The sequence below is a fragment of the Alosa sapidissima genome, chromosome 7, assembly GCF_018492685.1.
Source record: "Alosa sapidissima isolate fAloSap1 chromosome 7, fAloSap1.pri, whole genome shotgun sequence".
Lineage (NCBI taxonomy): Eukaryota > Metazoa > Chordata > Actinopteri > Clupeiformes > Clupeidae > Alosa > Alosa sapidissima.
Genome location: NC_055963.1, coordinates 12,744,611 through 12,769,547, shown reverse-complemented (window position 1 = coordinate 12,769,547; position 24,937 = coordinate 12,744,611). Strand labels below are relative to the sequence as shown.

At 46.5% G+C, this 24,937-nt stretch overlaps 1 protein-coding gene across 3 annotated transcripts; it reads left to right on the top strand.

Moving 5' to 3' along the window:
* Positions 1-865: 865 nt before the first annotated feature.
* On the top strand, positions 866-24,896 carry atf7a (activating transcription factor 7a). 3 transcript variants are annotated; one of them, XM_042098821.1, is made up of 12 exons: positions 866-1,020; positions 7,130-7,201; positions 11,760-11,856; positions 12,410-12,543; positions 12,830-12,994; positions 14,140-14,297; positions 14,607-14,700; positions 15,849-15,965; positions 17,802-17,942; positions 18,463-18,651; positions 19,479-19,584; positions 20,615-24,896. In XM_042098821.1, exons 2-12 carry the CDS (start codon positions 7,154-7,156, stop codon positions 20,857-20,859), a joined length of 1,494 nt encoding a protein of 497 aa, XP_041954755.1. In that variant the 5' UTR covers positions 866-1,020; positions 7,130-7,153; the 3' UTR covers positions 20,860-24,896. The 3 variants fall into 3 exon arrangements, with proteins under 3 accessions (XP_041954755.1, XP_041954756.1, XP_041954757.1); XM_042098823.1 differs by lacking the exon at positions 866-1,020 and adding an exon at positions 20,312-20,349 and having other exon boundaries at positions 7,109-7,201; positions 20,615-20,763; XM_042098822.1 differs by lacking the exons at positions 866-1,020; positions 17,802-17,942 and having other exon boundaries at positions 7,108-7,201.
* Positions 24,897-24,937: the final 41 nt, after the last annotated feature.

The following is a 24,937-nucleotide window of genomic DNA, read 5'->3' as shown; positions in this document are numbered from 1 at the left end:
CTGTTTGGAGTTAGGCCAGCTATTATGCAAGACGTGATCTTTGGGACCAGATCCATAATTAAAGACATGGCTTGCCACAGTGCAGGCTCAGGATACAGAAACGGGAAGAACAATTACGAACAAAGCAAATGAGCAGCAGAACTGACGTGAAAGCAATACTGAAGAGCTGAAACATCATTTGCCATGTGGGGAGACACAAAGATTTTTGTTGAAGGTTATGTTGTGTTTGTTGTGTGCTATGTTTTATTGTTTGTAGGTTATGTTAACTAGCCCTCTGTCAAATTAGGTACATTCATGGTAGACCTAAATGTTGTTTTATGACAATGTGCAATATAGCTTCTTATATTTCTGAAGTTATTCAAATTTCCAAACAGGTGAATCAGTATATGCTTAAAATTGCTCTTACAGGATACAAAAAAACAAAACAAAAAATGGGATGGGATGGAATTTTTACTAGGATGGTATAGTTCTCCGGTCTACAATATCATAAGAGTAGGCTTGACCATGCACATAGCAACCTAGGGGTACGAAGGACATGAGACTTTATTGCCAATGATCTCTTACACCCACAGTGTTCTGGAGACTGGCTGTAATGATAAGATCCTTTTGCCTATAGCCTATGCCTTCAGGCTTCAGACAATGTATGTGGTGCACATACAGTTGTGTTCATGAATGTCACAGGAATAGGCCTCAGTACACAACACAGAATGGCTCAAGACAGGCCTATTCTGTATAAGAACATAGCCTACTACATGATTATGATTGGCCAAGTGACCCATTGGTGTTTGTTCGCTCAGAGAAGACTTTTTCCGATGGTTCGTGCTGTTGATCACCTACAATTTCCAAGTCCTTACACAGACGTGACTTCCACTTCTGAAGATGAAATTTCACACCATCAGTCCCGCCTTGTTGAGGGACCGATTGATGTCGGGCTGACGTTGCCTCTCGCGATGCTTTGCGTAGGAGGGGAGTGTCAGATTCCACGGACAAGAGAGGATAGAGGGAGAGAGGGGCGCTGAGGTGAGTTTGTAAACATTCTACTGTCAATTTTATAATCCTTATTTAGTGAAGACTGAAATGTCGTATATGTACAGTGTATCACTGGACAGATTGGTTTTGTTTAGTTCGAGCGAGTGGTATTTATAAATGGAGGTCTATTTGTCCCTTCACTAAACTGTTGTGGTAGCTAACACTAGCTAAATCTACGCACAGTCTGCTAGCTAACAAGTACAGTACTGGTTCGTTTGTATCGCAAGCTACTTGCTAGTTTGATCGCTATTCACAAACAAGTTAGCGAATTATTTCTACGATGCTCTGAATTATTGGTCTTAAACCAGGGTCTCTTTTGAATCATATCTGACAAAATGTCGTTATGTGCAATTGTCTTCATAGACTGTTGTAACGAGTTTGATCTGTAGGCGCAGCATACTTTTTCGCCAGCACAGCTTTATTAGCTCGCGGCCTGCTCGCTGGAAGTCCCTGGCCCTGAAAGAAAGTGGTAAATTCCAGGATTTGAGTGGGTCTCTCATCAACCAATTACGATCAGCTAGCTAAGTCGATTGACATTGCTGTAAGCAACTCATAAAGGCCATGTCGATGATTGACGTCCTTGTAGCCAATGCTTCGAGGTTATGGGCTGGCACATGCGGGAAAAGGTGGGGTTTTAACCTGGCGTGTGCATAACTTAGCTAGCAGGATAGCTTAGCACGGTGGCTGGCTGGTTGGCCAGCTAACAACTTAACATTAGTTTAGCGGCGGTAACTAGTTTCTTTTACAAATCTTCCGGAGTACATAAACTATTTAATCACACACAAAGTCGAATTTATTGAATCTTCGTTAACCTTAAACAACTCTGCGTGTTCACTGTCAGCTAAATAATTAAGATCTGGGTGTCGCCGCCCAAATGATAGTAAGCTAGCTAGTCAGCCAGCCAGGCATCTAGTATAATTTTAGCGTCGCTATCCTGCTAACGTTTATAATGTTATAACGCAAAGGCTGTGTCATTGGCTAAGTGGCGATTTGTATGATCGTTTTTACGTGGTAATCCGTCTTCAATGCTTATTATTTAGTTTTTATGTTTATTTTAAAACTTACACGGAATATATCTTAGCGAGTACTGGCATGAGGGTGGTTTGACATAGTTAGCAGTTTGGCGAGCTAACGTTAGCTGACGTTTTGTGAGGTTTTGAGTGATACATTAGCTAGATAAGACAAACAAGTTAAGACCCAGTTTGATCAAAGATTTCCATCTGAGTAAAAAAAAAATGCAGTCATGGACAACTGGGATTAACGGAATGAAATTGAATAATTTATGACAACCACAGGTTTTATTTATTTACATGTGTCTATTTTTGTTGTTTACATGAAGACATGGATGCGTTAGGAGGCGAGGTTGGAGAGCAAGGTCTAGACTAAATATTGGAAGTCTTTGTGACTGGTCTGTCTCATACTAGCACTGAGTATTCTGTTGATTTATTTAACGCAATAAACAGCAAAGCATTTGCTGGTCCTCCAGTGTTCTGAGTCTTGGACACCTGTAGTGGAGTGCAGTGCACAGATCCTTTAGAAATATCTGCTAATTAGTAGGTTATCCATAGACATATGAGCCCCACCATGCATCAACATACCATACCTGTCACCACCGTGTGTGTGTTCAAATTGCATTTTAAATGGAAATGTAGGTCAAGTTGTTTGGAGCTTGTTTTTTGGTGTTGTTGAAAGTGTAGTTCCAAAGCCGGTCGTTTCCCTATGTGACAACGGCAACGTTTTATTTCTCTACTTGAACACCAGAACTGTGAAGTGTGACATGGAAACATTTGCACAAAATTATCATACCTGATTTTATGTGGGAAATTGAATGCTCCTTTTATGATAGATTTAGAGCAATAACTGTGATGACTCACATATCCAGTACATGTGTCTGCTGCAGGTTTGGTGCTGTGGATAAAGAGCCAAGAAGTGAATGAAATGTGAAATCACATATGCAGCTCTTTGGCTTGGTCATGTGAATCAAAGCATCATCCTTCTTTTAGGTGGACCCTTTCCCTTTAGCAGTTCCACCCACTGCATGTATTGCATTATAAGTGAGGCTTTACTTGCAATAATAGCTGCTTTCAGTTATTTGTAAGTCCGCATGCTCTGCGGATGTCAAGCGGTTGGGCCTTATATCTGAACATCATAACCGGCCATTTGGAATTCCGAGCCGGCTGTTACACTACTCCCCTCCTAGTATTTCCGACGGACATTATGTAAATGAGCTTGTGTCTGAACGAAGCGAAGAACATGCGGAGATTCTGTTCATGTGCGTGTTCAACCACACGGAGATTCTGTTCATGTGTGTCGGTGTCGCACACACATTACTGCATAATGTTAGCATCATATCTGAATCACCCGAATGGTCTTTGACGAAGCTCTGCGAAGGACGTGTCTGAAAGCAGCTGAATGAAAGGATGTCTACCAGTTTGTCAGTGTTTTTTGTATTCAAGGTCATCAGTACAGCACCATTAAACATACCCTAGAGACCATAATCTGCTTTGTAAATAGATTTTGAGATTCAGATTGTTTCAAGTCTCTCAACAGAAAGCTGCACTGGTTCCTCCATTGTGTGTTATTTTCTAATGGCTCAGCATGACATTTGTGTTGAGACCTCTGCAGTTATGCAGACCTGGCTATTGGGTTTCATTTGTTCCATACAGCAAAGTCCAGGTTCAGTTCGGTTAGATAAATACATACTGGTTGGTGCTCATGCCCTGCAGCCTAGATCTCTCTTCACTCTGACATGCTGAAGAGCCCCACACTTACCTGTGAGCTACCCAATACCCAGGAATCTTCCATAAGAATTCCTATCTTTCTCTCTCTCTCTCTCTTCCCCTTGCTGTCTCTTTCCCTCTCTCTGTCTGCCTTTCTCTGTTTGTGGGGTCTCCCCTACCCTCTGGCAACTCAAGCTCCAGATTCCTCATTCCTGGCTGCAGCCGGAGCTATTAATACAGTTTGTTTAGTCAGTTTCCTAGCAGGCAGCATCAAACACTGCAGGCCAGTAGCTGATTATAGCCGGGCCCCCGCTCCACTCCACCTGCTGACGAGGAGAAACCCAAGTCAATAGTGGCGACGGCACTGGCGTCGGCTTCGAACCTCGCCCACTGGATCCAGGCCACCGGCCAGTTCGGCTGTGCCTTGCCGCCCCCTGGATGAGTTTAAACTTAGTGGACGCAGCAGGTCCTCTTCTGGGGCTTCCCAGGCCCCAAAGCCCAGTCTTGGCAGCCACCGCCGTTGCCATGAACAGCACACCAGCCATCTCATCAGCAGCTCTATGTCAACACACACACACACACACACACTATGAGTTCTCATCTTAGGATGGAGAGAAGAAGGGAAAGGCTCAGGCTCCCATTTGTTTTATAGGCTGAAGATGCAATAATCTTGGTTTAATGGCAGCCTTTATAGCCACTGAGATTGAGTGAAATGAGAAAAGGGCCACTGTTTTGCAGCGGTGGAGGTTGTAATTAAGTTGTTTTGTAAGATGGCTCCTTTTTTTCTGGGCCTATTTTTATAGCAAAGGCCCTGGTAAGATTTCAAGTGAAATGGTTCTTTTAACATGCATGCATTTTTTTTTTAAAATCGACTTCCTCTATTGCTTGTTGTCAGCACTTTCGTGTCTTGAGATGTAACACATGATATGCTATCAGGGTCCAGCAGATTGTTACTTGATAAACAATTGGAAAAACCCACCTGATGCATCATTTTGTGAGTTTGTGCCTGTACTGGGCCATTTAAGATTAAGAAGGCACCCATATAGTCAGAAGAATGTGAATGTGATGTTTGTCTTTCTGTGTGTGTGTTTGTAAATTGACTTCTCACACACCTCTGTCCAAATTGACTTTATGCAGACTCTAAGCTGCTTGAAAGCCTTGGCACCAAGCTGTTGGCTCGCCTGCTTGAGTCTGTGAGGTCTGCAAGGAATCAAGCTGCCTCGCTTGTGTGTCACTTTGATCTCTGCCAAGAGGGAAAGGCCTTCTCAGAGGCAAACAAGATGCAGCGATTCCTCTCTCTCCTACACACACACACATACATAACCTTCCCCCAATGGAAAATGAGCCAGGGTATGCAGCAGCAACAGCGGCTCGGTTCAACCTCAGAACCAGCCCGACACCGTGTATGCCTCAGAAGCGACCATCCAGTCCAGTGGAGCCACTCGGGTGGGTTAACACCGGTAGCCCTGGAGGTCAGCGAGAGCAGCCTGGCTAATGTCTCCGTGTCAGAGGAGAGGCCATGGAGAGCTCCCAGGTGTAAGCGAGCTCTTGAGGGCGAGAGAACGAGAGGCCGTGGCGAAGCGCCCTGTAGATTTATTATGCGCAGCCGAGGATTGCGTAACGGTTGCTGGATGTCACTCGGTGCCTTTGGGTCGGTGTAGGTGGGGGGTCAACGGAGATCGGGGGGGGGGGGGGGGGGGGGGTGGTGGAGGAGCAGTGTTGAAACATTCATGTTGGCTTCTCCACCATCCGCCTGATTCAAATTTAATGAACACATTGCCTTTTTTTCAAGAAAGTGAAAAAAAAAGGTTGAATTCCCGAACCTGTCCTCACACGGTGTGTAAAAGTATGCCCAGGAACATGGAGGCTCTTCACGGAGAACTGACACACAAGGAAGAAAACAGTTCTACCCATGGATAAATAGACTGTGGGTTATGTCAGTTCAGTGTCCCAATGCAAAGGGGAGGAGGCTGTGAAACTGGTGCCTCCTCATGCAACTGTGTGTGTGTGTGTGTGTGTGTGTGTGTGTGTGTAGTGTCGTTCAATTGTGAATCAATGGAACTTCCCGTTGAGACAGACTGGAAGTGGCAGAGGAGATGGGCGGAGTGCTCCCACACTAAATGAGCGCAGATGAGTGCGCGTAGGGGGCAGTTGTGCAGTACATGCATGGCCAGCAACACGGTTCCCCCTTTACGGAAGCAGCCAGTGGAAAGAAGGCTGAACACTGGAGACCCAGTGAAGGGTGCACTGCTGGACTTTCCCATGCACACTACTGTTTGCCCAGAAAGGGACTTCCTTGGTTTCTTCTCAGTTGTGGCAGTTAGACTGAGAGGATGCAGGTTCTTGCCATAAGAATAATAAGCAGCAGAGGAAGTATAAATACTGAATAGAAAACTTTATAGGGCACCTGATGTGTTGTTACCAGGGAGACTTGTACAGTTATATGCAAGCATGTGCAACACAGAGAGAATCATTTTGTCAAAGAGGTCCTAACTGAACTATCTAAAACTATTAGTCATGTGCAGTATTACACAGGGTTTCCCCCCTAATTACAGCAGCAAGCCAGCGAGCCAACCACAACCAGTTGTCAGAGTTTTGGTCACTGAGATGGAGGGCTTATATCAACAGCATAAATGTCTGCCAAAGCTAGCCATATTTTAGGAACACTGGCTGCGTTATTCCCCACAAAATGGATTTATGAAGGGGACACCCCCCTCATTTCCCCTGCCCACAACCTGGGCCCCTGTTTTTAACAGAAAACTTGTAAACCGTTAGTGTGTTAGTCTCCCCATCGGGTGGCAGATTCTTCTGATCCCACTGAAAATGTGTGATTGTGCGTCGTGTCTGTTCATGTTTCAATTTGTGACCCATATTCTGTGCATGTATGCAGCCGATGCTGGTGCTTCCACTACTACGAGTTTGAGGAAATATGCTACAGGGGCATCTTATGAGGTCCAAGACTTTGTTTTACACTGAGAGACTGAGGATTACAATGTGAAGGAGAGGAGGAGCTGCCAGAGAGGCAGAGAGAGAGAGAGGGAGGGAGGGAGAGAGAGAGAGAGAGAGAGAGAGATGGATGTCATTGTGCAAATGTCTGTTCCCTCCTCATCTGGAAACTGCTCCTCATTGGCCAGCCAGATGCCCCCAGTGTGAAGGAAGTATCACCAGGGAAACTTCAGCTTGCTGTGTGTGTGTGTGTGTGTTCTTTTTTCTTCCCTGCTCGTGTTATTTTTAAACACCCTCCGCTTCCTGCATTGACTGAGGATCAACCAGTAGCATCCATGCTTTGTTGGATTTAGAGGGGCAGCCACAGACATCTATTTAAAAAAAACGGCACCAACAACATAGCAACAATGTCTTTTTCCTCTCCTCTCTCACAGTTACATTGCAAGCTCTTCGCAAAAATGGGGGACGACAGACCTTTTGTGTGCAATGCTCCTGGCTGCGGGCAGGTAAGTCTTGCTTTGTTCTTCAGCCCAGTGGTCTTGGGTTTCAAACATGTGTATGTGGGGGGGTGATTGTGGGTGGGAGTTCAGTTCACACTCCGTGTCTCCGTGAGTGTGTGCTTGAGAGCTTGAGAGAGAGCAAGAGAGAATGAAAGAAACAAACTCCGGTCACACTCAGTGTTTCCTTAGTGTGTGTGTGTGTCTGTGTTTGCATGCATGAGTGTGAAGAGCTTTTCACACTTAATGTCTGTGTGTGTGTGTGTGTGTGTGTGTGTGTGTGTGTGTGCGCGCGCGCGCATGCTCCTGTGTGTGCGTAGACCATGTGGTAGATGCAGTAACAACTTCATCAGTAGTGGGGCAGCCATGTGCTGGAGCGGGTGACACGGGCGGGCTCAGCGTCTGGCGCCCTGGCACTTGTTTGTGCACACGAGGGCACCCTCTTTCTCAGAAACCAGAGTGCGAGATGGTCGACAGATAGACAGGCGTGCAGACATACGCACTCAGTCAGAAGAACACTAAGAGAAGGCTGTTGTGAAACATGGCTAAAGTAACGACTAACGTCTCCTCCACCAGTGACTCAGAGGCTGTGGCCATGAGTAATGTGGCTGCTGTCGTTGCCTCAACTCGTCTGCCCTCCCCCCTATCTCTCTGTCTCTCTCTTTCTTTCTTTCTGTCTCTTGCTAACCACTAACTCCTTCTTTGTGACCACGTTTGAAGACTTGGCTGTGATATGCCATGTAGTGCTGAATGAGTGCGGCCCAGAGAATAATACACCATTTAAAAAGCAGCCTTCTGGCTGGAGGAGATCCACTCGCCACTTATTTCAGTGCAGCCAAGCTGGTCAGCGTTGTGTGGCCGCTGACTTTTCCCACTCTGCTTCTCTCACTACACAGCTGCATTTCGAGCGTTGGCGCGATATTGCTGGCTACAGATTGCGAGTCTGTTTCCCTCCTGAGGGAGGCGATCAGCTCCTAATGCACAGACCCACCAGGCGGTTTTAATTTGAGTGGTGGTTGGACTGATCAGGAGATGCGCCTGTGGAGCCCCCCCCCCCTCGATGTTCATTTTCCGCCCGCCCCACGTGCACGTTTGCAGCCCTCGTCTCTCCAGCTCCTGGACACGGGCCCTGCCTCTCGGGCCTTTTGCGGTTTAGCGATGCTAAGTGTAAACATTCAGCAGAGCAACATGAGTCTGGTATGAATAATAGATGCAGGCTAGTTGTTAGCTCGTGTTTTTTTTTTTTTTCTCCTTTTCTTCCTCTTGTCTCTGCAGAGGGGAAGAAACAAAAAAAAAGAAACCTCAACACACATCCTTATCACAGACATCTCCTATGTATGCCAACAGTTATGTAATTGGACAAGCTCATCTTAGAAGGCCTGAGGGAGAAGGACTGTAGTGCCGAGCGCACACGCACGCGCACACACACACGGCCACAGGCCGACAGAAGGTGCTGCTGAGGGTCGGCCCGTCTCAGCTGGTGTACAGGGCGGCCTGCTGTCGGCAGAGCGGTAGCTGGGCGGACGAGCGGAAGCCGTGTTCCAGGCCTTCCGCCGGCGCGTTTGTGCAGAAACACCTTTCTTTTTTTTTTGCATCGGTGATGGCACAGTGCCACAGGGCGTCAGCTGCGTGCAGTTGGCGTGATGGGATAGGACAGGGCCTGCCTCATGCAAAGCTGCACAGTTCATGACGAGAGATAATGCAGCTTGCATTACGTTGCTTCAAGGAGGCGGCTTTTGGAAGGCTCTGAATGAAGGGGAGACTGGTTGGTGTTTGTGTGAGGGAGGATTTTCTAGGAGAGCTGAGGATTTCCACTGTAAGAGCCAAATTGAGTTTTGATTGTTTCTTTTCTAGTTGTGGTTGTGAATGAGTGAGTGAGTCTAGATGGCCACCAGTCTGTCTATACCCACCTAAAGGCTTGTTGGGAGGCTGGAGGTGGAGCCCAGGGGAAAAGGCCTTAAGAACGGGAAGCCACAGCATCTGGGTGTGGTTGAGAGGGCAAACCGTAATTTGATTCCGTGGTGTGTAGACTGGGGTGCTACCATGCAAGAGACTTATTTTTATTGTTTTATTTTATTTAGCCTTGCGTCTGTTATAGACCCTTTCAACAAGGTAAACAAAAACAATGCTTGAACGTTCTATTTGGGCCCCAATCTACTTCCTCTGCATTAAGATAACATATGGAATGTTAAAACAGAAGTCTTGTGGGGCCAACTATGATGCTGATAATGGAACTCTCTTGAAAGGGTCCATATCCTACATCTTGTTACAATAGGTGGTCATTGGTCAGATTGGGGCAACTGTTGCTTATCTTTCCTCTGCATGGATCAAGACATGTCCAAGACAAGTACTACAGCAGAGATGGGGTACATTTGTGAATACTAGTTACTACACCAGCAGAGATGGGGTACGTTTGTGAAAGTACTACTACACCAGCAGTGATGGGGTATTTTTGTGCGTGACCTCGCAGATCCCCCGATTCCATTTGCACCCAGCTGTCACCAGCCCTCCCACTCTCAGCAGCTCCACTGCAAGCCCAGCAGGACATTTCACTAAACAGTGATTCCTGCACTGGCTTTGCATGTAGTCGACAGTGTTGTTTTGGAGGCTTCTTCAAAATACCCCTATGCCAACATACGATGTTGACCCAGTATCTTCATACAACCCTCCCGCCCCCACACACACACCCACACACCCACACACTCCCACACCCACACACTCTTTTCTCCTCTTTGAAGCCCCTTAAGAAGGCGCCAAAATCTTGCTGCTGCATGTAAATCATGTTTAGAATGCCCTGGCTAATCTTGAGTGTGTTCTTTCCACTGCACGGCTCTTTCTCTCGCTCGGCGTCATTGCCATGCAAACAGGGCGGTTTTGTTTGTGTGGAGAAGTGGGCATGAGTGGGCACACGCTCTGTCCAGCTCTCAGCTTTCCTGTTAAGTGACTCTTATGTCCTTCACCACCTCTTCCAGCACCCCCAGCACCAGCACCACACTGAGACGCAGTGTAACCTTCTCGGGGCGAGGGGTGAGAGGAGTGTGCACCATGCAGTTGTTGCACTGGTGATGCTGGTACATCTAAAAATACAGCGCCTGACACTTGACTGTGTTTCCACTGGGTGCACGCTCACTCGCCCGCCTGCCTGTCTCGCTCTCTCGCGCGCTCTCGCTCTCTCGCGCGCTCTCACTCTCTCTTGCTCTCTCTCTCTCTCTTTCTCTCTCTCTCTCTCTCTCTCTCCCCTCTCCCTCTCTCTCACTCTCTCTCTCTCGGCTGCAATGTAACTGTGACCCACCGCCAGAAATAGTCCAGGGTGGGTGGGGGTGATGTTGGTGGGGGAGAGAGAGAGAGAGAGAGAGAGAAAAGAGACGACAAAGACGGGCCAGAGGCCTCTGCAGCCAGCCAGCCGCTGACGGTTCCTCCCACACGGCCCACTGAGTCACCCAGCGCAGAGACGAAAGGCAAGCGAAGGAATGTGCCCAGGCACCACATGGCCAGACGCACCACATGGCCAGAGGCACCACATGGCCAGTGCTGTTCCTGCTGTTCCTGCTGCTGCTGCTGCTGCTGCTGCTGTTGCTGTTCCTGCTGTTCCTGCATGGGATTAGTCTGAAGTCGCTTACGCAGACTCACACCTGTTTTGTCGTACGTGTACGCTTTGACCTGCGCGTGCTCGTGCGGGCCACATGCCAAGTTTCGGTACGTCCTGTTTCGCAATGGCAGGCGCAGGGCAGCGGCTTGTGCGTTTTTAACGCCCCGTACGAGCCTGCCAGCGGATCGTGTCCAAAGTGCTGGGTCAAAGTGCAAGTCGTGGAAGCTTGGCGCTTCTGCAGCACAAACAGTTGTTTCGGCTTTTGTGTATGTGTGGGGTTGCATAAGTGATCTCTGGCTGCCAACATCCCCACCCACCCCCACCCCCACTCCCCAGTCAGGCATCTCCCTCAGGGCTTGTCATGGTTTGTCGTTTATCACCCGCACACACCACACAACAGTGCCTGGGATTCGCAGCGAAGGTGCCATCTGAGCATTGAGAGTGGAGGGTGGGGCGTGGTAGCGAGGGCCCAGGCTGAATAGGCAGGCCCATTGTGGAAGCCCCTCTGCCCAGAGGCTGGTGAGCGAGGTCACCGAGATCCTTTCCCAAACAGGGGCGTGTTATTTTTCTCCCGCACACAAACAGGCTTTTGTTGCGCATGGCACCCGCACAAACGCTAGAGAATACACACGCTCGGCTCACAAGAAGGCGCACGGGCGGAGGCGCCATACTGTACGGCTCAGGTTCTGAGGAAAAGTGATCGCTCGCTCTCTCTTTGTGTCTGTCTGTCTGTCTGTCTGTCTGTCTGTCTGTCTGTCTGTCTCTGTCTGTCTCTCTCTATGTGTGTGTGTGTGTGTGTGTGTGTGTGTCTGTCTGTCTGTCTATCTGTCTGTGTCTGTGTGTGTGTATCTGTGGTTGAGCTCTGCATGTAAAGAGTAGTCCTTCATGAAGTGCCATTTCTCTGGTCTCCCTGTTCTCGTGCCTACCTCTTTCTGTCTGCATATGTGACATGCATCTCTTTGCATTCCCTCTATCCAGAGATTCACCAATGAGGACCACTTGGCTGTGCACAAGCACAAACATGAGATGACTCTGAAGTTTGGCCCAGCGAGGACCGACTCTGTCATCATAGCAGGTATCTCACCACTATGTACCACTATCATAGCAGAAACCATTTGAAGACCATTTGTGAGTGTGTTTTTCCCCCCCTTCCTAATAGGCCTGTGAGCACTGTTAAATGAAGTGACTTGAGATTTTGTTGGCTGCTCTGACAGTCTGTTTGTCTCTTACACATGGATTGCACTTGCACTTTCACTTTCTGTGTAGTAAACTTCCTTAAAAGTATAAATAATCCAGCGTAATTTCCCCGTCTCAGACCTCACACGTAAACCAAAAGTTCACTCCCTCAGACTTTTTCAAATGAATCCTGAAACTGGAGCAGAAAGCACTTCTGTCTTGGGATAAAGTAAAAGGTTTTTGATGTGGATTAAGGTGAAACTGCTGAGTAAGTGTAAAGCCTCCACTGTTCTGCCTGAAGTATTCCCAGCATAACAAAGCTTCGGAGGACACCTCTTTATTTTCTCTCGCTTTGGCAAAGGCTGCCTGTCAAAATAGCTGTTGCTTTCTAAAGAAGCAGCCAAAAAAACGTGTGTGTGTGTCTCCCTAGTCCTATTTTTTTTTCTCCCTAGACCAGACACCGACTCCCACACGCTTCCTGAAGAACTGCGAGGAGGTCGGTCTCTTCAATGAGCTGGCCAGCTCCTTCGAGCAGGAGTTCCGCAAGGCCCAGGAGGACGACGACAAGCGGGCCAAGAACCCGGCAGTGAGTGTTCAGGAAGGGGGGTGGGGGTGGGGGTCTTTGGGCTGTGTGGAGGTGGAGGGCTTGCACTGGAGATTGGAGGGTGGAGGGGGCTTGGAGGTGGAGGTGAGTGGAGCTGTTTAAACTCAGCGGGGATCACGACGGCACCAGCGGGCATCCGTCGCTGTCGTCTGAACCCTAGAGCGAGATGCATGAGCTGTGAAGGTGACTCTTGTGTTTTTTTCTTGTTACGTTTTGCGACTTGTTGTTCACTCTTCTCCGCCGCCCCATTTCGTGTATGTGTGCACAGCTCTCCTCTGCCAGCACGGGGGTCCTGGACATGAGCCTGCAGACGCCCTCCGAAGTGAAGGTGAAGGAGGAGGAGCCTGTGGAGGTGGACTCGTCCCCTCCTGGCAGCCCAGAGTCCATCTCCAGCAGGTCGGACAGCGAAAATGAGTACGTGGGGAGACCAAAGGTGAGGCCACCAGAGCTCTCGATACGGCAATGGGTCAGCAGGACTTAAGCCTGGAATGTTATACTGTATATAGTTACAAAGTGATGATCAGCATCTATATGCATACATCTGTATTGACGAAAACTAAAGCAGCTTGAAAAGAAGTTAAAACGTCAGATTGCATACTGTCTGAGCATCTAATATATACCCTAGGTGGTTTCCTGGGGGATTTGGGGTCCCCAAATAGTTAGGAAAGATTCCTCTAGAGACGGTTTCCACATGTAGCTGTTATTGTCACTGTGACTTGTATTAGTCCTGAGTGTGACATGGAAGATTAGAGGAACATTAGCATCTCTCTCCAAGTAGCAGGGATGACGCGTTCCCTTCAGAGCCTGACTAGACCTGTGACGTCCTTTAAGGAACATCCTGTGACTCACCAGAGCGATTCTAATGAGTAGTTCTAACCCTCCAACCTTGTATAACACAGTGTTGGTTTCATTGGAAGGCGTAAAATGGCCTATGAGCATGTGCAGTGTTGAAATGGGAAAAGCAGGGCTCTTTTCCATGCTTCCTTTAGACGCCTCAGTGAAGAGGAGTCTGTTCATGGTCTCTATAGGGTAATTAAGGGTGTTTCCCTATCCAGTTGTTGCCAGATGTGAAAGTGGACACTAAGCACATGCACTTACGCATGAATCCACAATGGTCCCCCTCAAGCTGTGCATCATTAAAATCAGACGCATTTGTAGCTTGATCATTTGGGTGGGCAAAAACACATCTGTGCATTGATCTACTGAATATCTGGAGAGGACACTGCACGAAGGCTCTAGACTAGACAGTATTGGATTGCCTTCTTTGGCAAACTAGGCTAACAGACATCAGTGAGTCATTCGAGGGCTAAGCCTGGGTGGTAGTTCTAGTCTTGCAAAAGCAGTCAATCAGAGCACTTAACTGATATAACGTGTGTTAACAATTATACCTGTGTGCCGACCACCCCTTTCCCATGTTGTATGATATAAGAATGACCACAGTGCTGCATAGTCTTCTGCATTCAAGTACATCACCACGACTACCGGATATGACACCCTTCTGGACCTCCATCTGCAACGTGCCTCATTGGCTGAATCCTTTAACTGAGTGATGTGACACCCTCTGCTCTGCTTTCACAGGACACTCCCCCCAGACCTCCGGTGAGTGCCGCCCCGACCCCCACCATCGTGCGGCCGGGCTCGCTGCCCTTGCACCTGGGCTACGACGCGCTGCACCCCACCATGCCCTCGCCCACCTCCGTCATCACGCAGGCCCCGCCATCCAACCGCCAGCTCGGGTGCGGACGCTCACCACACCACCTCAGCATTCTCCTCCAAACCCACTGATAAGATTGGCTCCTAATTGCAGACTGTCGCACAAACGCACTCGTGCACCAGTAGCACAGAACAGTCATGCACAGTGGCAGTGCAATTAGACACTTTACTTTGGACGTTATAGTCTGAACCGAGAGCCGCTCATGCTTTGGGGCTGATAAGACCGATATGACCTACTAAAGAAGATGCTGTTCTGTCTAGATAATAAAACGAATTATTTTGTTGACACTTTGACCGGTGCTTTAATTTATTGCTCTCATTCTTCTGTTTAGGTCTCCGACTGGTCCATATCCGATGATGATGCTTCCCAATGGCCAGACAGTGCCCGTGTTGCCTGGGCCGATGCAGATGCCCTCAGTAATATCTGTGAGTACCTCAGACTGTTGCATGCTCATGAAAGCTGCTTTGCACTTAGCGCTGAGAGAGGACGCAGCTACCGTGTCACCTCCTCTAAGATGGCAGATGATGGTCATACCGTGATGTTGCACATTGTAGTGGTGTAGCACATCTTGACTTGCTCACACTACTGTTGCTTTAGAACTGTGCTTTTCTCCATCACAGCTAAACCAACAGTTTATAGCGCAGTAGATTCAAACTACCGTGTTCACCTTTGTTAATGTGCTTGTGCACTTGTTCTAAGTGTTGGAAAAAAGAAACTTACTATGGCTAGGCTGCTGGTTAAAGGGACCAATGGAAAATATCTGTCAGTAGACATTAGCCCTCAAGATCATATTCAGTCCAGCTTTATTAGTTGATCATGTTTTGTTAGCATTTTATTATGCTAGTCACAGTAGGTTGCTTTTCATGCTTGAATTTGTACATGATGACTGCCTTATGCCATGTCTTAATTATACACTGTTACTTTTGGACAAGAACCACGATGTACCGGTTGTTACATTTTGTGATTTACCTGATCAAGAGTCTACATTTTCACATTTTGAATGCTTTGAAATGTGTAAGCCCTCGTATCATCGAGGGATAAATTATATATAGATCATTTTTGCACCCCAGGTTGGCGCCTCCTAGTTTTTCTTTTAATTAGGCTATAATGACTGTTTGGACCACTGATTTGTCTTGCAATTGTCTTTGTTATTCTGTTGCTTGGTGGAGTTGATGAAGTCTGTGCGGAAGAGACTTAAAGAGGTGGTCTCCCCCAGGGCTGCATAAAACATGTTGCCGTGACTGTTGCTATAGATACAAACTCCCAAAACCAAAACATTCATAAGTCTGTCAGCGGCAACATAAACCTGCCATTTTATTTGCCAAAACCAAGAAGTAGATGTATTCAAGTATGTTTTTCTGCATGATTTTGATGAGGAAATGTAGATGGGGTGAAAATCCTAAAGTCCTTGAATTGCTTATGTTAAACTGTGTTTGATACATACTGGGAGTGATGGTAGATGAAGGCAACAGAAAATCTGAGATCAGTGATTCTCATTATTTTGGGATTTGTGCAGTTTATGTCCAGTATATATGGTGGTATTTAGTGTGTGTTTGTGTGTGTGTTTGTGCAGCTGGCGAGACCTCTGATGGTGCCCAACATTCCTGGCATCCCTGGACCTCCACTAGGGGGCAGCAGCAGCGGCTCATCCTCACCGTCAGGCTACAACCCCCATTCTGAGGCCAAGATGGTGAGTGGAGACACACACACACAAACACACAATGCAGGCATGCAGACCCTCTCTGCAACCTTGCAGTAGAATATACTCAAGGCTCAATATTGACTAGCATGATTCACCTGTTCTATAATGTGTGCAGAAGGCTCATCCCTGAAGAGTATCTCTTTTGTGAGACCATAACCAGAACTAGTCTTGGTGTTGCTCTCAGTGAAATTAGCTAAGAACAATAGCTGTGGTTGGAGACACTCCATAATCTGTATTTGAGGCCTTTAGCAAGGGAGAAGATGCATGGTACTCCTCAAACGGATCCAGTTGTTTTCATGGTCTTGTTGGTGTATGCCCTCAAGTGATCCGGACTCTGACAAATTCCTGTCAAGTGATTCCAAACCACAATGCACATTGTGAGAATCAGCGGGTTGGCAGTACCAGCTTGAAAGAATACTGCTGTTTGTCACAGATGCAACCTTCAACAACTACAGGAGCCACAATGATGCTTTGCCTTTTTTGTGGCTGGTAGATTTTTTAGTTTTTTTGTTTCGTCAACTCGTAAATGGTGAATCATAAATAAACACAGATGTGGTCATCTTATGCATTAGCTGTACTCTTGTTGTGGATACTTTTGATACTGTCATGCACCATTAGCGGGGGGGGTTTGTAAGATGCAGTTTGTAATTCTGACAAAAGGTTGTTTATTTGAGCTCAACAGCCATCAAATTGCACCCCTTCATGTGCTACTAAAGACGTGTTGATTGGCTGCAATTGTTTGTCTTTGTTTAAGCCACCGTGTTTGTTTCCCCTGCAGAACCAGGATTGTGGACAAACACTTTTTTTTTAACGCACACACTAATCAGACCACTAGAACTGAAAAAGTTGTCATTTTTTATCAGATAGGATGCAGTCAGGTGGCAGTAACTCAATAACAGCAAGTCACTGACTACGTTTCCATGCATACCATATTCTGGTTTTGTTTGGAATAATGACAATATTCCAATTGTGCATGGGTCATGTAAACATCTTATTCCAGCTGCCATAACCTGATTAAGCTCATATTCTGAATACTAAAAACCGGAATAACACCCCTAGCACATGTCTCTTTTAACTGGAATATTGTGACATATAAACACATACCAAATGCCCCTTTCGTAATATTAAATTCTGTCTGCACATGTTCATGCAAGGAATTTTGGAAGCTTGGTTTGTTGCTCTGACACTTGGCAAGCATAGTGAAAACTGTGGCAAAAGGCTTGAGGTCAATTTATCTATTAAAACCTGGAAGTGTAAATGTCATGATCGAAGTTATCGATGGCTGAAAGCATCGTAATGCTCAACGAAGCATGTTTTGCCCACACTGCTGACAGATGAAGAATCGGTGAAAACCCCTCAAAGCGGCCTATTATAAGGCTAAAATTAATAGCGGCTCTAATCTGGCCAAATTCCCCTATTTTGCGGACATGAATGAAATTCAGGCACAGAGACCATTGAGACGTCATGACACAGATACTACTTCTACTGCACGTCGCTGGTTTATTCAGCATATGCTGATTAACATGTAAACAGGAATATACACAAGGAAACATAACCAGAACATGGATCTTAATTCGAACGTAGTGTGCATGGAATCATAGTCATTGTCACATTTCATGTGTGTTATCCAAAATCACAAAACCCATTAGTATGTATATTTAAGATATTAATTAGTTGTGGAGAATGCTAGAGATACGGACAATTCAAAGTTTTCGTAAGAATGAGAACAGCTGCAGTTGTCTAACTCCTGTGTGTTTGATGTGTGTGTGTTTGATGTGTGTGTGTGTGTGTGTTTGGTGTGTGTGTATCTGTGGTGTTGTGCAGAGGCTGAAGGCTGCCCTGTCCCAGCAGACAGCCACAGCACAGAGCTGCGGCCGGGTGTCCAGCCCCATGGTGCCCCAGCGGATGGAGCAGAGTCAGCTGCTGGTTCAGCAACCAGACGCCCCGTCCCCTGCACAGCCACAGGTAACACACACACTGCGCGCTGTTGCTCTGGAGACGTGCTTTTCACACGCTCCGGTCACGTTGAGTGGGCTTGTTGGCACTTGGCATTGAGCCCATATTGTCTGGGCAGTTGGACATGTCATTAGGTGCATGTGTGGGAGGTGTGAAGCAGTGGAGGAAGTGGTCGTGAGTGATAAACACTTTGAGGAAGCCTAAGTCGGCTGGAGAACCCATATCACTAGACTAATGGACTGATGTCATTTAATGACGGTCTGCAGTTTCAGATGTAGGCCTTTGTGTTGTGCTTCTGAATGAGTGACTAAGATCATGTGGGAAAGCCCAGCTGTGTGTACTGTAGCTCCATAACTAAGGACAGAGTCATGAGATGGAGGGGGCATCCCTCCGAGTGCTCCGAGTCTGCACAAACCCTCTCTCTGTACTGCTTCAGCTTGCTCTTGGCTTCCGTTAATGACCTTTCCCCTCTGTCCATTGTTCTCTTCTCTCAACTGGTATGGGCTTTGTCGTTCCTCTGTTCCGTCAGGTATCTCCCGCTCAACCCACGGGGGGCCGTAGGCGGCGGGCGGCGGACGACGACCCTGACGAGCGGCGGCAGCGCTTCCTGGAGCGGAACCGGGCGGCAGCCTCGCGCTGCAGGCAGAAGCGCAAGGTCTGGGTCAACTCCCTGGAGAAGAAGGCTGAGGAGCTCACCTCTCTCAATGTGTCTCTGTCGGTGAGTGGAGCCGGGGCAAACACCGCCATCCCCGTACCAAGCGTCTTGCCCTGTGGAGGATTTATTAATGTCAGATCGTTATATAAGCAGGGTTCCCACGGGTCATGGAATTTCTGGAATATCATGGAATTTGGAAAGTCTATTCCAGACATGGAAAGTCAGGGAATTTTATCATTTTTGGGTCAAGGTCATGGAATATGAGAGAATTTTGTTGTAGCAGTTTAAAATGTACTTGCCAGAATACATTAATACAAATATATGTCCATGCAGAATTGGTATATATCTTATTAGCTTTACTGCTTGATTGAGTAGTAGTGTTTAGCCCAACTTTGTTTATTTAATGCCCATTTATTTATATCCTGCTCTAAAAAAGTAAAAGATTTTTAAATGCTACGTAGCTGCTCTGAAATCTTTGGTTACTATATTGTACCATTCATTCTATAGTAGGTCATGGAAATTCAGTTTTTTTGTCAGAAAGTCAGGGAAAAGTCATGGAATTTTTCATTTGACTTGGAGTGGTAACCCTGTGTAAGGAATATTGGACGACACAGCGTTCAAGTAGAAGAAAGTAATGCTGGTACACCAAGTTTGAATTGATATGCAAGTGTAATTCCATTTTAAAATGGGAACTGCAAATAGGAATGTCTCACTGTCTCAATCAGGAATTCAAGCAAACTGTGATATAAGCATTGCCATATATGTTGTGCTATCCTTTTACATTACTAAATGTGAAACATGTTGGAGGTTGTGGAGAGGTCACTTGGTTCTGTAGCTCTAAAAGACTTCCTCCTCACGCCTGCCTCTCCCCCTGTGCTGCTCCTCTGCAGAATGAGGTGACCCTCTTACGGAACGAAGTGGCCCATCTGAAGCAGCTGCTGCTGGCCCACAAGGACTGCCCTGTGACCACCCTACAGAAGAAGAACGCCTACCTGGGTAAGCCCTGCAGCACCACCACCTGCATCCTGCATGGACGACAAACCACCTTTCTTCATCACAGCTGAAAGGGGTTGCGCTTGATTCCCCTGTCCGATTTCCCCATCCAGACGGGCTTGCAAAGCCCCCTTCCTCCCCCCTCCCCTCCCCTCTAGTCAGATTCTAATCCCTGGCGGCAGGTTATCCCAGGGAGATTACAAAACTCTGTAGCCGGGGAGGTCTGATTCAGAGAGTAGCAGGCAGCCAAGTGCATGATTCGCTACGTTTGCAACAAATTATGAGTAAGCCAAGTTGCTAAGCTAGAAGGTGGAACCATACAGCAATAGAAGTTGGAAGTTGGAAGCTGACCTGGAGTTTCATTGTTTCAAATGGGCTGGTTGGCCCATGCTGACTATGGTTGGCTGTGTTCTGATAATTTAGGACAACTGATGCTATTTCCTGGAATTAGGATACGACAGTTTTAAGATGTATCTGACTACATAATTTATCCTAGGAATTCCAGTCACTCCTTCATCTGACTTTGGAGTCCAAAGTTTGGACAGCACTCCCCACCCATAGAGGACCACCTTCAGATGTGACAGGCGCTTTTCACGCACCTCTGTTAATTCTGTTTGTTCTGAAACACTTACTGAACCTTTTGTATGTCTTGCCACATCGTTAGAACTCATCGTGTGCTATTTTAAGACAGACTGCACATGTAGTAACATGAAGGTGTTGTTTTTCTCAGAGCTGTGTATTTCTGGCAACCGTAGGTCCACTATTAGGGTGAGTTTGAAAGAAAGCTGAGTAAAGAGCATTCTCAGTTTGTCATGTCTGTTTTTGCATTATGTCAGAGCCAGTGCTGTTAGCTAAATGAGCATGATTATTGTAACGCACATATTAATCCATGGTTGTTACTACAGATCTATTTTTTTTTTTTTTATCATTACAACATCCCAAGACCTTTGCACATTTTTCACACATGTAGTATTAGCCTTTAGATGTCATTTCTCACCCCCCCCCCCCCCTTCTCTGTCTTTCGCCACTGCAGGAGACGAGACCATGAAAGACGTGTCGGAGCCCGTGGGCTCCCCGGCCGCAGTCATCCAGCACAGCTCGTTGGCCCCGAGCCCCTCCTCGGCGGGCCCCAACGGGCTGAGCGCACGGGCGGCGGCCGAGGCGGTGGCCATGTCGGTGCTGGCGGGCATGGGCAGCCACCGGGGCGAGCAGGGCCACGGTGCCGGCGGGCCCTCTCACGTCATCATGGCCACACAGTCCCAGCCCTCCACCAGATGATGAGCGCAGCCCAGCGGGTACGGGACTCCAACCCCCCCAACCCCCCCCCCCAACGCCCCACACGCACCACCCCCGCTAGAAAGAGATGGAAGCAAAGAGAGAGAGGGAGGGATGAGGAAGGAGTCTCTACTCTTCGTTCTTCTGTTCTCTTCTTTCCTCCACCCTCTGACCCTCCTCCTCCTCCTCCTCCTCCTCCTCCTCCTCCTCCTCCTCCTCCTCATCTTGAGCCGAGGAACTAGTCAGCCATTTGAGAACAGACTGGGACTGAGAGTGAGTGAGCGAGCGAGACTGCGTGCTCCCTGTTCACTATGCCATAGACTACAGGGGCTGGACTCCAAACCTCCCCACTTTTACCCTATATTACTCAGCCCGTCCCCCTTTCCCCCCCCCCACAACCCAGTCTTCACCAGATCCCAGTGACCAGTCACTTGTCCCTCCACACCTGCATCTTCACTGGACTGTAGGCCTGCAGTGTCACTGTCGCGAGTGTCGCTGTCATTGTGATGATTGCTGCACCGGTTTGGACATTTTACTTCTCACTTGTGACCTTTTCCTCCTTCACACAGCCATATGCACATACATCAGAACACCCTCAACTGCTGTGTTTGGTAGTTGGTGTGCGGTCCAGTGATTGACGTGACACAGCTCATATGTTTTGATATATTTGTTTGATTTCGTTTCTGTTTCCCTGACACATAAACACAGCCTGGGCCAGGTTAACATGTCAACATGCCTTGCACACTCACTCACTCACTCACCCATTCATTCATTCATTCATTCATTCATTCATTCATTCAGTCAGTCAGTCAGCCAGTCAGTCATTTACATGGTGACTCTTTCATTAATCCATTTGTTTAGTCACAGAGATTTCTGTGTCTCAAGATTGGTACCAAAACAATGCAATATTTATAATGTCTTTTTTATGGAGAACTCAAACAAAACACTTTATGTATTTGAAATCCAGGTTAACAAGTTGGTCCCCTTAAATTGTTTTTCTCAAAATGGGCTTCATTTAAAGGCGACCAAGCACCCTCCCCTCTATGCCCTTAGTGGAATGTTTTACACACGTTGCACATGCATGAGTGGCTAACGTGAGTGACGGTTGTGTGTGTGTGTGTGTGTGTGTGTGTGTGTGTGTGTGTGCGTGCGCTGCTAAACATGAAAGGCAGTGTGATGATGATGATTACAAGGCCTCTTACACTAATGTACTGTTTTTCGTAGCATGCAGCTTCAAGCAGTTTTCATTGTCCAGTTGCTCTTGGCACATCATGTCCGCTCATGGTCCAGTTCTGATCTTCTGGCATATCTGTGAAAAGCCTTGATGACTTTCAGAGGTGGTCAAGGGAAAAGGGGAACATGCAGAACCCTAAGCAACTAAAAAAAGGCTTTACATTTTTGTGATGTTATGCACCATTTATCATGGAATGAATGCCACCTTCTCCGTGCCTGCCCCCGTCTCCTATGCACTGGGTCTGCGTTGTTCCCTCTGGGTTGATTTTGAAATGGTCAGACTTCTGGAATGCGTCTTTTGTCAGAACCACAAGTGGTGGATTGACGGCTCATTTGTGGCCTGGTTTAAAGTGTTTCGATTGCAGTCTTCCCAGTTTCCTACAGGGATGCATTTTGCTCAGCATTCAGCTGGACGGTGCGGTGGCCACTGCCCCTTCCCCTCCCTCCCCCACTGCCTCTCTGTGTCTCCATGTCCCTTTGCCCTGTGATAGCAGCCTATTTATTTATTTGTGCCGTTTTGATGTCTGGTTTTAAAATGGTTCAGAGGCTGTGTGCAGTCTACTGGCGTTTTAACATAAAAAAATTCTTCTCCTTTTACATTTTTGTTTCTCCTTCCTCCTCCTCGTCTTCTTCTCCTGTCCACTCTTTGTCCATTGTTGTGTCCTGTGTGCTTGTTGCTGCTCTTTTGTCCTCTCGTGTCACTCTCCTGAAAAAGAAGCCATGGCAGTCTCCAGCGCCTGTGCAAGCCTGTCACGCTGTCCCTAGTGTTAGGCCATCCAGAGCAGAACAACCAGACTGTTGAAGAACCTTCCCTTTCTGACTTTATAGTTAACACCATCCATGGTCCTAATAAAACAGATGCACATACACACACTCACATACCCAGGAACAGACACCACCTTAAAAATGCTCCACAATAATCAAGCAAACAGATTCTGCCTTAAGAATCACACTAGTGCCTCAGACACCCAAACCCAGGTCTGGGTAGTTTGCATGCAGCTACCCTGGGAAGAAAGGAGATCACCATTGTCTTGATCTGGCTGTCTGCCCATTGTGAAGAGGCATCCATCAGGAATCGAGAAAAGCTTTATATTTGTATTAGATGTACTAAATCATTGATGCCTTCTCAACATATACAATTTGGAAAGAAAGCTCTGAAAGTGATGGTCATGTTTCACTTTTATGTGTTCTCCCTTTCCCCTTTTCATTTGGTCGTGAGACCTCTAGGTTGCCTCCTAGGCGATGCTGGGTGCAACTGCACCTTCATAGAATGGCGAGATGGAGTCACTGTAGTTTTTTTCCTGTGATGGACTGTGGCGGTGTTTTAGTAGTTTCTCTAACACAATGTTGGCATATCTCCCCCTATCCTGTTTAACATAATGTGATATGTTAGTAACCTTAGGAAAGGAAGTGATGCCGGAACTAAACAAGGGATTAACAGATGACTTCTTTTGTTCTTTTGCTCCTTCTTTGTACATAAACATGGATCTTCCCTTCTCATGTATTGTATTGCAGTGTATAATACTGCAAATAAATTGAGGTTATCAGTCCAAAACATAAGGGCATGTCTAAATGCACTAACGAACGAGATGCAGGTTTATTGTTGACTTTTATATTGTTCTTCCTTTTGAATTGATCATTTATCCATGCTTTGGTGTATCCTGATTTTATAGGTTCTCCCTCAGCGACATCACACATTTGTGACATCTTTGTCTCACGTTTATATGTATGTGTATACATATTATGATTGCTCAGCAACTACTTGACACATATCTCATAAATTACTTTTAAGTTCTTGTCCTACAGTCCCAATGGTGACCCTTGCATTGTGTTGTACTTTATACCGATGCTATATATTGTCGGTAGTCCCTTTTATAGACGAATGTTGATCATGAAATGGGAAGAAGACTCTTATTCAGTTTTTCATACTAGTAATTGTCATTGGCACTTTTTTCCAAGAACCTGTTTCTCTTCATTGCGTGCTATTGTCAGGACTATAGAAATCCCTGTCATAAGAAATGCTTCTCTATCTTTTGTGTTGTAATAATGAAATGTAGATAGATTTTTTTGTTCTCTCTTTCCTTTGTTCATATTTAGTTATTTTGTGTGTTTGTTTTTCAGCAAGGCAGGTCTTTACATTTTCAAAGAAATTTTAAGGGGAAGTCTGGAGAGATGTCTTAGAACCAGTCAGCTCCCACTTGTAACCGATCATCACGGTTAGCTTATGCAGAATCTCATTCTACCAGAGCTTATCTCTATCATTCTAATGGGATGCAGAGTAATTAATTTATTTTGGATTTTGTTTTCATGGATTTCCCTCAAATGTTTGGAATTATGAACAACATGTACTGGTAGACGCTCTGAACGCAGTAATGCCTAGTTTTAGGGGGGTGGGGTGGGATGAACAATAAGGAAAATATGTTTTAAAACGTTATTCTTAATGTCAATCTCTTCTGGGTTAAATTTACACTCCCGTTTTGTTGGACTGGTGATTTTAGAAAAATGTTCATGTATTGTACATATGTGTACCATATATAAATATATATTTACTTTTTCATGCATGTTGAAGTGGAATACTATGAACACTTACCGTGCTGCAGTTTTAATTAAAGAAAAGCAACTTAATAGAATCCCAAAGTGTTTGAATTTCATGTTTTCAAGTCCTCTCTGTTACAGACTATCTCATTAGATCGTAGTATGTGTAGCTGAGTGTTGGTGCATGTGTTACTGTATGGGAAAATGTGTCAAAACTGCCAAGCATCGAAAAGCAATAAAAAGTAGTCATATCTGTTGTCTGAACCCATAAATACACGTTCCTGACGTTTGATCCTTCCTGCTCCGTGTGCGT

Coding starts and splice junctions, on each gene's coding strand:
- atf7a (XM_042098821.1), top strand. CDS start 7,154: ATGGGGGACGACAGACCTTTTGTGTGCAATGCTCCTGGCTGCGGGCAG. Junction 12,544..12,829: donor AGCGGGCCAAGAACCCGGCA/GTGAGTGTTCAG, acceptor ATGTGTGCACAG/CTCTCCTCTGCCAGCACGGG. Junction 14,298..14,606: donor CCATCCAACCGCCAGCTCGG/GTGCGGACGCTC, acceptor TCTTCTGTTTAG/GTCTCCGACTGGTCCATATC.